We start from the raw sequence: 19,680 nt of genomic DNA on the forward strand, positions 1-19,680 counted from the left end.
TTAGAATGTCGTGGAAAAGTTAATTTATTTCAGTAATTCAACTCAAATTGTGAAACTCGTGTATTAAATAAATTCAATGCACACAGACTGAAGTAGTTTAAATCTTTGGTTCTTTTAATTGTGATGATTTTGGCTCACATTTAACAAAAACCCACCAATTCACAAATCTCAACAAATTATAATACTTCATAAGACCAATAAAAAAAATCATTTTTCATGAATTGTAGGCCTTCTGGAAAGTATGTTCATTTACTGTATATGTACTCAATACTTGGTAGGGACTCCTTTTGCTTTAATTACTGCCTCAGTTCGGCGTGGCATGGAGGTGATCAGTTTGTGGCACTGCTGAGGTGGTCTGGAAGCCCAGGTTTCTTTGACAGTGGCCTTCAGCTCATCTGCATTTTTTGGTCTCTTGTTTCTCATTTTCCTCTTGACAATACCCCATAGATTCTCTCTGGGGTTCAGGTCTGGAGAGTTTGCTGGCCAGTCAAGTGCTCCAAAATGTCTTGGTAAACGGGTGCAGTGACTTTGGTTTTCAAAAAACACAATGGACCAACACCAGCAGATGACATTGCACCCCAAATCATCACAGACTGTGGAAACTTAACACTGGACTTCAAGCAACTTGGGCTATGAGCTTCTCCATCCTTCCTAACTACTGGCCCATTCCACCATTTGACCATTTACACTAGTTGGTTGAGGAGACGAAGGACTGGATCTAAAATCAATTACCATGTCTTTGGTCTTTTTTATGTTGACTTGCAAAAAGGCACAGTCGCACCATGTCATAAAATCATTCACCACCGGACCATGACAATTCTCATCCCCAGTCAACAAACTAACAATAACAGTATCGTCAGCAAATTTTAAAAAGAACCTGTCTGTGTGTCTACTCACACAATCATTAGTATATAAAATGTAGAGCAAGGGTGAAAGAACACATCCTTGGGGAGAACCTGTGGACGTAATAAGAGTATCTGATAAGGTACTGTTTACTCTTACTCTCTGTATTCTAACACTTAAAAAATCTAATAGCCACCCCACTATCTTAAATTCTAATTTAAACTCTGAAATTAATTTCTTTACTAAAACGTGGGGCTGAATAGTATTAAAAGCTGACGAAAAATCTACAAAGAGCAACGTAACATGGGTTTTCCTTCCCTCCAAATGTTTCACAACCATATTTAACAGGGTAGATGAGGCACCATCAACTCCCCTTCTGGCCTGGTAAGTAAACTGCAATGGATCTAAAAGACTTTGAGTTTTTAATAAAAGTTCATCCCTGACAAATTTCTCAAAACATTTCATCACCAATGATCTCAGAGCAACAGGTCTAAAATCATTTAGAGTCTTAGGATAATTTGTCTTCCTTACAGGCACAACAATGGCTTCTTTCCACAATTTAGGAATTTTTTGAAGATAAAGCGACTTTTGGAATATATTATAAAAAACAGGACCTAGCTGATCTGCACAGGTCTTTAATAAACGTCCCCCAATCTTATCTGGTCCAGAGGATTTTCCCACCTTGCTCTTTTTAAAAGCGTTTATAACATCCTGCTGATTAAAAAAAAATTACACTCCATATTACACACAGTCTTATTTCTAAACAAATTCATTTCACTAGTAAAATCCTCCACATCAAATCTGGTATAAAAAGTGTTCAATTCTTGTGCCAACCTTGGACCTTGGTTTCCAAATGAAATACAAAACTTGCTCTCATCTGAAAAGAGGACTTTGGACCACTGGGCAACAGTCCAGTTCTTCTTCTCCTTAGCCCAGGTAAGACGCCTCTGACGTTGTCTGTGGTTCAGGAGAGGACAACTGTAGCCAAATTCCTCGACACGTCTGTGTGTGATGGCTCTTGATGCCTTGACCCCAACCTCAGTCCATTCCTTGTGAAGTTCACCCAAATTCTTGAATGGATTTTGCTTGACAATCCTCATAAGGCTGCGGTTCTCTCGGTTGGTTGTGCATCTTCTTCTTCCACACTTTTTCCTTCCACTCAACTTTCTGTTAACATGCTTGGATACAGCACTCTGTGAACAGCCAGCTTCTTTGGCAATGAATGTTTGTGGCTTACCCTCCTTGTGAAGGGTGTCAATGATTGTCTTCTGGACAACTGTCAGATCAGCAGTCTTCCCCATGATTGTGTAGCTAGTGAACCAAACTGAGAGACCGTTTTGAAGGTTCAGGAAACCTTTGCAGGTGTTTTGAGTTGATTAGCTGATTGGCGTGTCACCATATTCTAATTTGTTGAGATGTGAATTGGTGGGTTTTTGTTAAATGTGAGCCAAAATCATCACAATTAAAAGAACCAAAGACTTAAACTACTTCAGTCTGTGTGCACTGAATTTATTTAATACACGAGTTTCACAATTTGAGTTGAATTACTGAAATAAATGAACTTTTCCACGACATTCTAATTTATTGAGATGCACCTGTATATGTGTGTGTATATCTTTCAACTGATACTTGTTTACAGTGACCCTGAATATTACTGTATTAATTTTCAAGTTAAATCTATTGCACAATTTCTGTACAAATTAAAGGCAAATCACTCCAAAACTCAATGTGCATTCTCACACTTTCTCAAAAAAATCACTTACTCGTAAAAAAGCTTTCCTTAATAGGTTTGCTTTTTATTTTATTTATTCATTTTTTTGCTCCAATTGATTCCTGTTAACAGTGACCCTGACTATTACTGTATTAATTTTCATGTCATTTTACTGTATGGTTTGAGAAAATTAATGGCAAAATCACTCCAAAAAACAAAGTGCATTCTAGCAGTTGCACCATTACCCATTTTCAAACACCCATAAAAAAAATCTTTCCTTTATAGGTTTGCTCGTTTTTTTAATTGATTCCTGTTTACAGTGATCCTGACTATTACTGTATTAATTTTCAAATATTTTTACTGTATAATTTTGGAGAAGATTAAAGGCAAATTCACCCAAAGCATCTAAGTGCATCTTTGCAGTATTACATCACATCTCATTTTCAAACACTCATAAAAATCTTTGTTTTATAGGTTTGCTTATTCTTTCAATTGATTCCTGTTCACAGTCACCATGAACATTACTGTAATAATTTTCAAATATTTGCACTGTATAGTTTTGGAGAAATTAATGGCAAATTCACTCCAAAAAACAAAGTGCATGTCATGGTGCACGCAGCAGGGAGGAACACGGAGACGAGGATAAACTTCAAAATAATAGTCTTTAATGGTGACATCAGGACAGGGCAAGACAAGGCAAGGTTCCCACAGACAGGAACACCGGGGAATAACGAGTAGACCAGACGAAAACTAACTAAAGAGGCAGGAACTAAATACACATGACAATCACTGATAATTAGACGAAACACGGCTGGACAAGACTTAACTAATAATCACACTTAACAAGGACAGGAACAAGACCAAATATGGACACAAGAGGCGGGAACACATGACACACGACAGAGGACGTGACAGTGCACTAGCAGTTGCACCATTACCCTTTTTCAAACACTCATAAAAATCTTTCCTTTATAGGTTTGCTCGTTATTTCAATTGATTCCTGTTCACAGTCACCATGAACATTACTGTATTAAGTTTCAAAGTAATGAAAAGTAATGAAAATCACTCCAAAAATCAGTGTATTATAATGATTTCCCTGGTGGCCAAGCCAGTCTCCAGACCTTAATCCCATTAAGAGGACTTGTAGAGGATCTGCAAAGAGGAGTGGGACAAAATCCCTCCTGAGATGTGTGCAAACCTGGTGACCAACTACAAGAAATGTCTGACCTCTGTGATTGCTAACAAGGGTTTTGCCACCAAGTACTGTCATGTTTTGCGAAGGGGTCAAATACTTATTTCACTCATTATAATGCAAATCAATTTATAACTTTTTTGAAATGCGTTTTTCTGGATTTTTTTGTTGTTATTCTGTCTCTCGCTGTTCAAATACACCTACCATTAAAATTATAGACTGATCATTTCTTTGTCAGTGGGCAAATGTACAAAATCAGCAGGGGATCAAATAATTTTTTTCTCCATTGTATATGGCTCTGATGTATGTGTTGTGTTGTAGGTGGGTCCCATGTATGAACGGCGATGCGATGTTAGTGTGGCTGTTCTGGATGGGTTCATTTATGCCATGGGTGGCTTTGATGGGCGTGAACGGCTCAGTTCAGCAGAACGCTACGATCCTAGCGCCAACCAGTGGACACTGACGGCACCCATGCATGTCCAGAGGAGTGATGCCAGTGCCGTCTCACTGCAGGGCCGGGTAAGAGCCTCCACCAGGAGGACAGCTGAAATGGAGAAATGGTGGACTACAGTATGAGAATATTGCATAAGAAACAGAATATCGTATGAAATGTACTCAGCATTGTTTTTCTCCACAATCTGCAACAGTTACGTGAAAGGCTTTAGTCATCATGCATATTATATTTGAGTATGTTTGGCAGGTTTATATCTGTGGTGGTTACACTGGGACAGAGTGTCTCTTCTCAGCTGAAAGCTTTAACCCCGAGTCAAACCAGTGGACTCTGATCGCTGCCATGAACAGCTGCCGCACCGGTGTAGGTGTGATTGCTTACGGGCATCTAGTCTATGCTGTGAGTATTAAACACACATCAGAGCTACTTTTGAATCACTGACATACTATTATAACTTTAATTATTCATATTTTGCATTTTAATAGTTTAACATTTTATATATTTTCTGATTTCATTTTTGTTAAAGGTTTAATAATTTTGTACATCATTTTAATTAAACAAATTTAAAAAAGTATTTTTGTCTATATAGTTTTTCATAATTGTTTATTTCAGTTTTAGTTTATTTTAGTACCTCAAGTTCAGAGGTGGGTAGTAACGAGTTACATTTACTTCGTTACATTTACTTGAGTAAAGCTTTTGGGTAACTAATACTTTTAGAGTATATTTAAAAATGGGTACTTTTACTCTTACTCAAGTAGCCTACAGTTTTTGGGTAATCTACCCACCTCTGCTCAAGTTAAACTAAATGAAAATGAGAAATGCTGCCTGGCTGAACTATCTGAAATAAAATAACACTGTCAGTTAAATGTGAACCAATTCCGATTTTTTGCTGATATGTGACACAGATCGGATCTGTTCTATGCACTAGCATAGCCAGAAATGTTTAAGTGGGTGGGCCTACATAAAACTGGGTGGGCCAGGTGTGTATATGAAAACTGCATGTCAAATTGCCAACAAAAAATAGAGCACCAAGGTTCATTACACAGTACTTCTAAAGCAAGTAATTTGTTATATTAATGTTCATTTCAAAATTTACTAATAGGACATTATTAAAATTAAAAGTTGTATCTGTTAACATTTGCCTGAGCTGGTTAACAAAGATGAATAAACATGGTAACAAACTTATTGCTAATGTTAGTTAATGCATTAACTAAGGTTAACTAAAGGAAATTTATTACCTCATTACCTCAGTGTGAAACAACATGGCTTCGCAGATGATTTCATAATCAAGCATCTCTGTCAGTTCACGCACATCGAGGAGCGCAGAAATGTGCTCAGCTGCAAATTATGCCGTTTGTTGTGGCGACCAGGATCTAGCACAATGTTTATGTGTTTCTTTCCACAAAGGACACATCTGTTTAGTGGATCAAACACTGTACCTATGCTAATATGATGTTTTAAACACACTTGGTTCAGAAGTTTCCAGCACCCTCAGGTGGTCTGTCGGTTTTCATTTGTAGACGGTCCGGATTTATTGCGAAGACTTTTACTTTTTAAAGAATTGATCTGATTTATGTTTGCTTCACTAGGCTATTTTCAAATTTAACTTCACAAATGCACGCATTTTACTATTATATCCGTACTTCGTAAACATAGGTTGTAAACATAACATTGTGGGTGGGACTAACAGAAACAGACGAATCATCATTTTGACAAGCATATGATGCACCTATAGGAAGAGGGAAAACTAAGAAACAACCTGTAATTCACCATGAAAACAAGCGTTTAATATTGTTAATAAATAAAGTTACAGTGAAATAAGACGTTTATTAGTATCCTTTAATAAATTACACCCATTTGGAAAATTACAAACTTCTTATTGGGTGGGCCCGGGCCCACCCACTTTCATCTGTGGCCGTAGATACGCGACTGGTTCTATGGCAGCATAAACAGGAAAAAACCGCATGCATTCGGACATAGTGAGATCGGTTTCAGGCCTCATTCATATGTAGAAATATGTGCCAATGCGACTGTCATGTAAACAGGCAGATCGGATTTTCTGAGGCATCGTGTTCTGTACATCATTAAAACTGTGACAAGTTGGTACTTCTCCGTGATTTAATGACGTTATGTGGGACCCATGCTGGCAAAATTAGTGTAAATGCGGACGGGCTATTTTGAGCAAAAATAATAAAAGTGAAAAATGTTGATTTTAGTGGAATTTGAGATTTTCACCAAAATTTGTTCATTAAGCCCTCGTTTAGCTATCCCAATGCTCCAAATAGAAATTAAACATCTAAAAGTATCTTTAATTGTATATTTTCTGAGAAGATTACCTTTTCTCCGTTCACTTCTCGCGCTGACTGTCATCTGACTGGCTTCTGACGGCGCGTGATTCCGATAAATACACAGAATTACAGTATTTCAGTATTCCTGCTAACATAATCCGTTCTGTCTTAAGTGAATGCTTGGGGAAAAACATCTGATGTTTAACTTTATATGATTCGTGCATTACAGTAGGCCGCCTGTCTCAATGTTATCTATCAATAGAATAAGAGAAAAGAGGGAATCACTCGTAGCACTTCATTTAACTGCTTTTGTAGTTTTAATAATCAATTTATTTGTAATGAACACACTGAAGTGATTTTTACATTTGATAATTTGTTTTTCGTAGGCTATATGAATGCTTTTGTTTAGATGTAAAATGATAAAGGTAATGCATTATTAGTTTCTTTCTAGGCTATTTGTTCCTATTCTGTTTTTTTTTTTTTGTTAGTTTTTTTTGCATCTGTTCTTATTTACAATAGGAAAGATAAAATAAAAAAAACAGCTATATTGTGATTATTAATATAGTAGCCTAATTATTAATAAGAAAAGAACTGGAGGAAAACTTTAATCTTTCTCATAATCAACCTTGTTGACTCTATATTGACTTTGAACGGGTGTAGCAGATTTTTTGCACATAATGTTGAAGGTCTTTTAATGGAGAAAGGGATGCTAGAGTGTTCTAGGTTTCCTTAAGTAAAGCCATGTGGTAGAGAAAGTTAGCAATAGCAAGCAGCAGTAGCCAGCATGGCTCACCTGCTGAACACATTGGCTATATTTACATGCACAATTTTTGGTTCAATCGGACTGAATTCATTCCGATTGATGAAAATAAAGTGATCGGGTTGATGTGCGCGTTTATATGTCAAAAGCTTCAAATCAGAATTTTTGTTTTTTTTGACATGCACACTGCACAAATTTAGAGTTTCTCACGGTTTGCACATAATAACTACCGTATTGTCCCGAATATAAGATGACCCTGATTATAAGACGACCCCCCTTTTTCCAGATGTACCTTTTGGAATAAGGCTTTTTGAAAACCAAATCTTTTTTTTTTTCTCTCTCTCTCTCTGTAAAACACATTTTTCTTAAATTATTTTCAAATGGCATATTTTTCCTATTTTAAACTAAACTAAAAACTATTTTATTTTATTTTTTGTTTTGAAAGTATGGTAAATACTGGTAAAATGTACCAACAATGACATACGTTTTGATATATCATAAAACTAACAGGTAGCCCATCTGAATTATATAACGTTTAGGCTATCCATCTCATAGTAGCCTACCAAAATGTATTAACAGTAGAAGTGAAATCTTATTGTAGTCTTCAAATCTGGGTACTGACTTGTTTTAAAATCACTTACAGAGGAAGTTTGGTCTCATCAGGCAACATGACAGTCAGGACTGATGCCACTGTAAGCTTTTCTTTATCTTTTGTTTTCACTCGCGATCTTTACAACACAGTACTGTACATTACATATTTCATGTCACACTCGTTTTATGCATTTTGGCGCCACCTATTGTTGTGGGTGTATTATTGACATGTCAAAGTCTAGACCCTGAATATAAGACGACCGCGTTTTTTCAGATGTATTTCCAAGAAAAAAAACATTGTCTTATATTCGGGTCAATATGGTACTCTTCTACACTGTTTCTTTGTTTGTTTTTAACAGTAGAATTAATATTTATCCATTTTTGCATAAATGAAGGCTTTTCATTTAGAGTCGAGACATTTAATATTGTGCATTATTATGTTTCAATGAAGTGTTCAATCAATATTTAGAATTGTTCATATAAAGGTAAAGCCTTTAGCTGAACATAATTTCATTTCCCTTTTACCTTAAAAATCCAGATGGTTGATGATCAGTTGTTTGCTGTCGGGGGGTTTAATGGACTGTGCATCTGATGTGGAGCGCTTCGATGAGAAGACAAATGAGTGGTAACATCCACAAACACTAAATCTCACAGATCATTTACGCTGCACAAGCGAACGCCTCCAAATAAGGCCTAAATGAACACTTAATATCACTCACTTGACTGTATATTTCTTTGCTTTCTCAGCACGTGTTTTCTGCTGTCTGCACAGGGTTCATGTCAGTGGAATGGGTGTTTCCCGCAGCGCTCTGAGTTGCTGTGTAGTGTCAGGATTGCTAAACACGGCACAAGAAGACGCCGTCCAGACACAAGAGTCCTCTGACGGGGAATGAGCTGCTTTCTCACATCCTCACGTCACATTAATAAAAGGTTGTATTCTAAATGTTAAACGTCTTCTCAGTTGTGTTGTTTGTTCAAACTGTAGGTTCATATCCTGCAAGTGAAGACTCACATGAAAAAACACTATAGTAATGTATATTAATATATATATATATATGCTAGTGTTTTGAACCATACTATACTATAATATAAGTGTATTGTACTGTATATATTATAGTATTTTTTCATGTGGGTGAATCTCTGCTGTTGTCCCACGAGGACTGCTCCTGCATTATTGTATTGTATGTTTTTTAAATGACATCATAATCTACATCTTAATCTGAAAGTGCCACATTTGTGTGATAGAAATGACAGTAAATGAGTAAAAATAGAACGTCCAATATTGGGAATTGTGTTTACTGTGTAAAGTTTTAGTTTTAAAGTTCTCATGAAATCAAAATGAACTATTTACTTTAATGCACATTTCTAGTCTTGAGGTGAACAATTAATGTGTGTAAATTAATCCACTGAAAAAATGGTTTGTCTTGGTAATCTTTAATCAAAATCGGAAGATTTGCTCCCGCTCTGGACTGGTGTTCCTTCTCTGATGACGTCAGAATATGCTTAAACCTCCCCTCCAACAAGATGAGAGGAGGAGCCTAAGATAAAACCCCACCCTCTATTCAATATTCCCTTTCAGATGGAACTACATCACCATACTGAAATAAAGTCGGCCGCAACTTCCGGTTCTTAAGTCAGATCAGTCAGAAGAGATATAGCAACTAACGTAAGAACAGTCTGAAGGTCTGAGCCCAGTTTGGTGGTTCTATATAGTTTATACATTTATTTCTCATGCCAACTTTTGGTTACACTTTATTTTAAGGTGTCCTTGTTACAGTGTAATTATACATATAAATACTGAGTAATATTAGTTAACTATATGTACTTACTATATTATTAGGGTTACTTGCATGTAATTATGCATAATTTATTGTTATTATAAGAGTAAGTGCATATAACATGTAACAAGGACACCTTAAAATAAAGTGTTACCCAACTTTTTATTTTACTATGTACTATTTTCAAAATGACTTCAGATGCTAATTGTTGATTTCATTATCATTAGTGGGCTGCTTTAGTGTCACTTTAGTTTTAGGCATGGACACATTTCTATGTAGATGTTATGTGTTTTCGTTTCAGTAATCCAGACTCTGACACGGTGATGAGCCACAGGGGTGGTGCAAGGAGCTACGGTGGAGAAAACAAAAATATCAAAAACTGAATGAGTTCAGACACTGACCCCTGACTCAGAGTCCTCCTGAACTCCATATAAATGCAGCTGTTGCTGGCTGAATCCTCCAGGAATGAACTGGGCTGTATAATGCGGTGTCACTCCTGTTGATAAACGAACTGTGTGAACAGAACCAGATAAAGCACTCAAAAGAGGACTGAAACCGCATTCTGCAGTGTGAATGTGAAGTGGGACGAATAACAGTGAATCCAGAGTGATATTCTGATGCAAGCTGTCTTTGATGAGATGAACAAGGCCAGTGGTTCTCAACCTCTCTCAATCTACAGCCCCAGTTGACCAACACAGTATTCTAAAGACTGTATGTTCTTTGAAAAATTTTTTTAGCTATTGAGGCAGAAAAGCAAATACAGCTTTGTAAAGCATTTTAATTTAGATCATTTTAATATATTAAAAATATGTATTAATTTCGATACTTTTTACATCATCCCACGCCCCCTTGAAAGTTAGTGGAGGCCCCCGAATGGACACCGGCCCCTATGTGAGAACGACTGGACTAGCCTTGTGTTTTAAATCACACAAAATAAAGTTGGTTTATATTATTAAGAGACTTAAAACAACACAATAGACACATTTCAAGATAACTTCACACAGCCGTTTTTCATTATTAATGTCTCATGTCTTTCCATCACCTTAGTAAATACAGGAATATAGAAAAACATCACACATAAACAGCCGGCTTCATATATCTGAGAATTCATTGAAACCGTACACATGATTTCTCAAAAATAAGTAAACGAGAAGTTGAAGGGAGTGAGATAAATGCCATGAAGGTTCAGGAATTCTCTTTCATCAAGAAAGAGGAGGGTTTGACCAACAAGATAAAAAATATATAAATTTTTAAATTCATTACACATATAAACAGTGTTGCACATGAAGATATTCACAGAGTCTTTATGCTGCTCTTCAGGGAAACTGCTGGCATGGCAATTTTCTACAATTTCCTCTGTCTATGTGCTTCAGTTCCCGTACCAGCTTTGACAAACCGCAGTAGCACAAGAGTTTGTCCCACATTCATTCCAACCTGTCCGATTCAGACACAAATAAGACATAAAGATGACACACACACACACACACACACACACACACACGCACACACGTCTCACACCAATGAGTCAGCACAGCAGACTGGGGGGGATTCACTAGGAATGAATCACAACCACCGACGCTTCGCCTGCACAGATTTAGGATTTGTGCAGATCATGTAAAGGCCGTGACACACCAAACCAACGTCAAAGAACTAGCAGCAACTAAAGCTGGCTGTCGTGTTTGTCTGGGCTAAAATATTGGGCTTGAACACACCGCAAAGACTACAGCCAATGGCCAACTAGCAGGTGCAGTCTGTGTTTGCGTGAAAGGAAATAACTGTCTGTACCAGCAGGTATCAATGGAATATATTCGTCATTCAAAAAGGGAAACCGAAATTAGGACTGCCTATATACAAACCATATACAAAGCTGTGCTTGCTTACGATTTTGAATATGAATAATATTAATCACTTTCTTCATTCCAGCTCATGCTGTTATGAACATTTTAGCATGTTGAAATGCACAGGTAAGATGAGATAAATTTAGTCTTGACTTCTTTGCTCGCATTGATCACTTTCTGTGTTTTTTTTTCTTCTTGTGCAGTCTTTTTCACCAAGCTGAACAGCCAATCAGAGTTCTGTCTCTCACTGACGGTGCCAATGCGGACGGACACCAGTTCAACACACTACAAAAACTAAGCTGACTCACACTTAACAACAGCCCAATGTTAATGTGTCAGGACCTTAAAGCCTTAAAGTATACTTATTTTTTGTATGTGTATGCTAGCGTAAGCACACAGTCGAATGCGTAGCCTTTCAAAGTATACTCTCTTTGATGTTGTGCGCGAATGCAGGCGGTCGACACATGCGCTCTAGAAAGCTTCATCCATGTCCAGTGTCTGCTTGATTTTTCCCCATAAGTTATGGCCGATAACGAATATTTTTTGAACTCTTTTAAACCAAATCTGTGATATCTCATACCCTCTCGCTCACAAGCGCTTGTCAATGTGAGCATCTCTTGTTGCTGCAGACTTTTTGTTCCGTCTCTTTAGTTTCGTTTTCTACTGTGAAACAGTGTTGCCACCTTGTGGAGCAACTGATTACTGCAAAACAAATTCAATGTGCATGTATGACCTGTGCGTACAAAGTAAGTGTGGTTACAAAAATCAGATGGTGCATGTACAGTACAAGTAACAAAATGTGTATCCTGCACTGTATGCTGACCCTCATGAATGCATAAAAACCGTAGTATATTTTGGGCTTAAGGCGCAAGCTAGAATGAGCCTACTTTACTTAGAAATTAGGCATGCAAAAACCAAGGGACAATAGAAAGATCTGATAGGTTTTTGGTGTGAAATACTGCATCTAGAGTGGTGCAACCATTTTGTGAATTCACCCCCTGAGTGCTGCGTCTGTTCTGGATATGGCAAGGCGAATAGCAATAATAAAAAACATATTCATAGTCATGCATGATGGGGTTTATATCGTCTTTCTTCCCGTACATCCCAGCCCCTATACAGTACTCTCCATAACCCACTCAGAGCTCTCAATGGTGCCTTTGCTCCCGCCGCTGTCGCCCTCCTCATCGCACTGCAGCAGCATGCCATTCACCGACAGGCTGCGTTTGGTCCAGATGCTGCTGATTCGGCGCGGGTACGAGCACAGCTGCTGCGCCGTGGACACCGTGAAGTCGCCCATGTCGAACGAATGGCTCCTCTTGGGTTTGGAGTCCAGAGGCAGCATGAGCAGCTTGCTAAGCCGTGAGTCCAGCGTCCGGCCCAACAGAGGCTCCTTGTCAGTCAAGCCCGCTGGGGCCGAAGCAGCAGCCGCGCTCGCCGGGCCCCCAGACGTTTGTGGCTCCTTGGCCTGGCCCCGGAGCTCCAGCGACGTGAAGGCCCCTAGAAGCTGGTCTAAGTTGGTGCGGGGCTTGGGAGGCGCGGACCTCCAGATGCTGGCGAGGGCACTGTTGGGGCTGTAGGACGTGGGATCTGCTGAACCCAAGGAGGCAGAGGAAGAGGAAGAGGAAGAGGACATGCTGCTCTGGAGTGAACCGCACTTGAATTCGACCTCTTCGTCCTGCATGCTGACTTTGGGCTTGGGCACCAGCAGAGGCAGTCCGTTCTGCCCCGGCCTCCCTCCGTTGGTCTGAGAGTACGTCTCACTGACGTTGCTCAGCTTGCTAGCGGGGGTTCCTCCGCCATCCCCTGCCTTGTAGCGCACCATCAGGATGACGATGAACACCAGCAGCGTGGCTACGATCACACCGCCCACCACCAGGATCATGGTGCCGCCCAGCAGCTGTCCGTGCAGAGACTGACACTGCGGGTACTCGTCCCGGGTGTAGAACTGCACGCAGCCCACCACGTTAGTGGCAGTGAGCGTGGTGGCCGAGTCGTCCCAGGCGGCCAGCACACACAGGTCATAGAGAGTCCCCGATACCAGGTTGGTGACGTGGAAGGCCTTACTGGAGGGAGGAATCATCCTGCAAACACACAACCACAAACTCATCAAACACAGTTCACATCAACTCAATCAATATCGATACTGTGAAAGTGCATTATTCACCACACTGTAAAATCTTATTTGTTAGGCTAACTTAAAAAAAAGCTAAGTGAAATAGTAATAGTATGTTTTATTAAAGGGATCATGACACGAGAAACCAAATTTCCCTTGATCTTTTGATACAGAAAATGTCTCTGTATGCTTAATACATCCTGCAAGTTTCATAACATAAAATGTCCTCATCATCATTAAAAAAGCATTTATGTAATAACCCTCAGAAAACAGCTCGTTTTAGATCTGATGGGACAAGGTCATGTCACCTGGGCACAGTCGTTTGCATAAACACGCCTCCAGAGCAAGACATCGACGAATAGTCGTCTTCTCAGCCTAGGCCCTGCCCACTGGCATTCAGACGCTAACGGCTAACAATTGATCACGCTGAATGCTAGTGTCATGTAGCGTCAAAAGCAAATAGAAATGACAATCACTGCCGCTATCTTGTCTACACTGGATACAGTATACAGATATTCTGACACAGTCCAGCGCTCGAGTCTGTCGTCAGGACACATGCAGTGAAAGAACATTCGCTTTGATGCGTTTGGTTTAAACAGCTTGTTCGTGTATTTGTACAGAAATCAGAAGGATCTCAGCGTAAGGAACAAGTGGATAGTTTATTTTTAATGGCATCCAAGATGTCGGAGGATTTTGTTTTGTAAATGAGGCACAGTGTCATGGAGAGTCACAAAGAAACATTTGTTGAAAGATGAAGCGGCACTAGATCTGACTGCAGCTGTATCACAAACCGTAAGTTGACCGTTTTATTTTGATAATGTTGTCAAAACACTCACATGCAATACTTGATACTGTTTCCTGTGCAGTGATGTTAGCCAATCATAACAGTGGCTAAAAAACAGGTCTTTTTAGACAGAGGGTCAGAATGAGGGTTGAAAATAATCATTTTTCCACATATTTATGTTTTTTGTGCAAAAAAACTTTATTAACATTATAAGTAAACCTCAAGGAACATATTAAAATAATAAAAAATATGTCATGACCCCTTTAACAAATGCTTAGTATATTTACACAAGAGTTCTAGTAACTAAAAAAGAACTTGATAATTTACTTTACTTTAGATTTACTCTCGACTTAGTATAGCTACTCAGAGTTATTGCCTCTGAGAGTGCATTGTGGCATGAATAAATTATGCAGTTGCTTTGTTTTACTGTTTTTGTTTTCCTTTTTTTTTTTTTTTAATTTGCCAATTTTATTTGCTGCAATTGGAATTTTTTTACATTTATTTTATTTAAAAAAAAATTATTAGTAGCACAACAAAAGGAGCAAATAAAATTTTTATTGTTTCAATTAATAAAAATAAATACAATTTTAATTTAATATTAGACTCAAGCATGGTCGATTGCATGATATTGCCACAAATACTAAAGGATTACATCAACCCAATTAAAAGCTTCATAAGCTGCTTATGAATTACAATAAAATTGTAAAACATCATTAATCGACATGAAAAAAAGTCTAGCTAATGAATTAATTAGAAGTCAGGTCACCTCCAAAAGCAACATTTTACTACTTCTCTTCCCTTGAAACCAAATATCTGATTTCATGATGCATCACTGCGCAACCAAAGGGAGAACTAATCACTACAGTGGTGAGTTCAAACAAAAACATTTTAGGAAAATCAACATCAATTTATGAAGCCAGCTTATGTGATTTTCTCTCAGTTTTTTCAGTTGTACTAAGAATTCAACATTCAAGATGACTTTTGGAAATGAGTGAATGCAACTAGAGAAAGATAACTGCAGAAGTGGAGGAAATTAATGAAAAGTCTATTAAGAACTGCCCCGCCTCAAAAACGTTTCTTTTTTTTTCTGACAAAATGGCACTCAAACCAATCAATTTGGGTTTTCTGAGTAAACAAGGAAACGTATGTGGATAGTAAAGATTACTAGATTTTTAGGCATTAAGTAAAGTTAACTAAACACTGTTTGTTAGAAGAACTGTTGGAATTTTACAGTGTACAGACTTGCCTTTCCACTCACTGATCTTTCTATATAGATCAGGGTTCCTCAAATCTTTCCCTGGAGGGCCAACCTGCTGCAGAGTTTAGCTCCAACCCTGATCAAACTCACCCACCTGTGATTTTCTAATGATCCTGAAGACTCTGATGAGCTTGCTCAGGTGTGTTTGATTAGGGTTACAGCTAAACTCTGCAGCAGCGGGCCAGATTTGAGGATGCCTGATATAGATTACACATATCATAATTCAGTGTTTCTGCCATGTTTGAGATTGAAATAGTTTTCAACCCTGTTCTTAGAGCCCAGAGCTCATAATTACAATATTTCCGAAGCATTATTCACTTAGCTGATGCTTTTTTTATGCAGAGCAGTGAATGAGAGGATGAAATTCAGACAGCAGCAGACGCTACAGTGCACTTTGCACTTACATGTTATCTGAAATTACAAAAAACTACTTGAAATCTGACCTGATATCACAGACATGTGAAAAAAAACCACATGACATTTTTCCAAACCACAATGGCTGAGAATCCAATTTAAATCAGATTTTCAGAATGTGCCAGATTAGATTTCAAGCATTAGTTCACACTTGGGACGTGTACCGTATGACGTCAATAGCCCGAATGCACTATTTTTGCTCTTTCCCCATAAACTGCTGCCGCCTGATGCTTACTGTACACAAAGACAGCAATGTCTGAATGAGATTTGTTCCAGTCTGATTGATGGTAGCTGGTAGTGGCCCAATAAAAGAAACATTTTAAGGAAAGACCTAGTTACTGGATTTGCCAATATTAGAGGCATGAATTACATATTTAAAAATCTTTTTAAAAATGAAGCATTTTATTTGACATCCACAATCAGTGCTGTGTATTCTGCCATGAGTTACTGCATTCATTATTTCTGGACACGCTGACATAAAAAAAAAGAAAGAAAAAAAGTCTATGCATAAATGCATGTTATTGTTCATTTCTTCAGCATTTTCTGTTCTGATTCTGTTGGCAACTGTTTGAATGCTTATTATCCTGGTATCAACTATTTCATACAAGAAGCAACAGACTATACCAGACTTTACGCTAGTAGTCAAACATCCAAAAGTGTTGCTCACCCGTCCACTAAACACGTCTGGACGGCTCTTATTTTTATGTGAACTTCACTTAAGTTCTTCCCTGCTGAGCTGACAGCCAACAGTAATCGGCTTTATTTCTTCTACCCATCTGTGCTGCTGCCACGAGCAGATGGCCTATCCTATATCACAGATGTATATTAATAAAGTAACCATCTCAAGCCATAGAGCAAGAATGTAAAAACACTGTGAGAATGTGGTAAGTGTGTGTGTCTGAGGCCTGCGCTAGAGACGTGTGTACAGGGTGACGTCCTTTAATACACCCATATAACGTCTCCTGTTACTTAAACCAGGATCCTCCATCATGGATAAAAGTGCTGGCCTCAGGGTGTCAGAGTTTTTCTTCCTTTAAATCTAGCTATATTTCATTTCTGTATAGATTTGTTTTAGGTTTCATCAGAAGGCCGTGTGAACACACTCAAACATCACTCACGTGTGCCTCATGGCTGCTTTTAGGAGTCTTTGTTGGAGCCGGATTGGGTTTGTTGTTGATGTTGTCTCATGTTCCTCTGCCTCTAATGCTAATCAGTTTTAGGCTGCCGGCATGCACAGGTTAATTGTGTTTAATTAGAACAGAAACACAAATAACAGCAGAATGAATGTTGACGCTCTTCTCAGATTTCCTGTAAACAATCAGCATGAGCTCATTAAATAAAGCCCCTCGCCCAGACTCTCCTCCTTTCAGCTCATCTTCCTCTCATCCTCTCTTCTTCTTCACTCTGACAGCTTACAAAGAGCTCAGGGGTGTATTCCAGAAAGCACGGTTAACTTACCGTCAGATAAACCCTGAGCTCTCGGTTGATTAACCCCAAACCTGCTTATTACTCGAGGTGTGTGGTTCCAGAAACGCGTGCGGGAGTAAGTTCATTCAACTGAGTATGTTCCTGGTTAAGACTCGAGACATTCTCAACAGAGCGACGAATCACTATGGAAACGGACGCTAAGAATAAGCGCGCCATACTGCTTCTTTCTTCTTCTTCTGTTCAAAGGTCATGTAGGCCTTATGCTTAGTGCATATCGCCACCTAATTGATGGTTTTGCAATCATTTTTATTTTTTTTCCCCCTTTAATCTTTAATCCTTGAGAATAAGAATTATATTGTTTGTTTGATGCTAATTATATATTAAGTCATATCAGATATGTATTTTTATTATACAAATACATTATAGAAAATGCGATCCATGTGTGAGATGATAATATAAAATGTAATATATATATATAGGCTAATATAATAAATTAAACATTACCTTGTCATAATAGTGTTTTATAATTTATACAAATAACTGTTATATATGCCAATAAAATATAATAACCATATTAGAGCAATATATAGGCTAACCTTATTTATTACTTATATTAGCGCTTTATCATTAAAACAGCATACAACTATATATATATATATATATATATATATATGTGTGTGTGTGTGTGTGTGTGTGTGTGTGTGTGTGTGTGTGTGTGTAGTAGGCTATATACATAACTGTATTGTAATAATATATAATATTGTGCGCTATCTGTCACGCCCACTGAAGGCTCGTCAGTAGATCATACATGTTCAGATAGCGCTGAAGTGAACTAACCCTGGAACAGAAGCTGCTCCGGAGCAGGTTATCTTCAGAGAGCAGGTTGCTATGGTTACTTACTTACCCTGAAAGTAACCTCTGATTTTGGAACCGAAAGCTGAGGTTATCCGCTCACTTATCCTCAAACATACCCGGGTATGTCACATAACCTGCTTTCTGGAATACACCCCAGGTTTCAAAGACGTATCTACCTCCCCTTGATTTTTTTAATTAAAACTAACACATTACAACATTTTTCTTTTTGTTATTTGAAGGCCACATTAAAACTATTTTCCCATTGTGCTTTCATCATTTGTTTTGGATAAATGTGTTTCATATTTAGATTTTATTGTTTTGCTCTTGTTTCAGATCCAGACGTCAACCCTTATGCAAAGAAAATATATTTCTTTATATATGAATGATCAATATATTAACTTATTGAAAATATACAGATAATATAATATTATGTATGTATTTAATACGCATTATGATTTAGATGCAGCATGCACTCAGATACAAGAACCAAATAAGGGACTATCCATTTGACTGAACGATTGTTATTTTTGACGCCAGTGACACAGAAGTGACACATTGACAGGGCATCCAAACAACGCAGCGAGACGTGATGAAACAGTTCATCACGCGTATTTACTTGCAAGGAATCAGAAAATGTAATTATAGGTCAGAAATCCTCCAGCAGTCTGAAGCAGGCTAAGTCATACAAGCATACATCTCTTTTCTATATAAGCAGTGTCACACCAGCAGCCCTGCCCACACCAAACGCCTCATGCACACTGACGTCCAGCGTTGACAAATCCTTCCACGAAGAAAACCTTAGACCAGGGTTCCTCAATTAGTTTTCGCCGAGGGCCGAATTCTGCCAACAATACCAAGCCAAGGGCCACTGACATATATATATATATATATTCTTATTATTACAATTATTATATTACTGTTGCTTTTGTTAAAATAGTCACAAGATGGTCACAAGATAAATATTCAGATATTTTCCCCAGTAGTCTGTTTTATTCAAACAATTATGAACATTTTTGCATTTAGATACAGAAGAACTTTGCCTGTTGAATATTAAAAACAAATGAACAAACAAAAAAGCTGTCTGCCATTCAAATCAACTGTTCCTGCTCATCTCCAGACTGGATCTCTTCTCTCCACTTTCCCTAATTGCAGATTCAATTATTAGATCTGTCAAAGATGGTATCACTCACTCACTCAGAACTGTTCAGTCCAATTCACATTTAAATAATCAATTTTCCGTGTCCACTTTTCTTTACTTCACATTTGTCATGTTTTTGCTGTCACATAGTATATTGACTGGATGCAACAAAGCATTGCAAATCATTTGAACGTTGTGTCGTACGTCATAAATGGAACGAGTCATCAGTTTACTGTCG

The 19,680-nt window shown here is 38.1% G+C and overlaps 1 protein-coding gene across 4 annotated transcripts in view; it reads right to left on the reverse strand.

Moving 5' to 3' along the window:
* Nucleotides 1-10,430: 10,430 nt before the first annotated feature.
* lrfn2b (leucine rich repeat and fibronectin type III domain containing 2b) overlaps nt 10,431-19,680 on the reverse strand; it is a 96,799-nt gene continuing 87,549 nt past the window's right edge. For all 4 annotated transcript variants that reach the window (XM_058755885.1, XM_058755889.1, XM_058755886.1 and 1 more), the window contains one exon: nt 10,431-13,533. In XM_058755885.1, the coding sequence (XP_058611868.1) occupies nt 12,564-13,533 (970 nt within the window). In that variant the 3' untranslated portion in view covers nt 10,431-12,563. The remainder of the gene's footprint in view (nt 13,534-19,680) is intronic.

This window comes from Onychostoma macrolepis, chromosome 20 (genome assembly GCF_012432095.1).
Source record: "Onychostoma macrolepis isolate SWU-2019 chromosome 20, ASM1243209v1, whole genome shotgun sequence".
In the NCBI taxonomy this organism is placed as follows: Eukaryota; Metazoa; Chordata; class Actinopteri; order Cypriniformes; family Cyprinidae; genus Onychostoma; species Onychostoma macrolepis.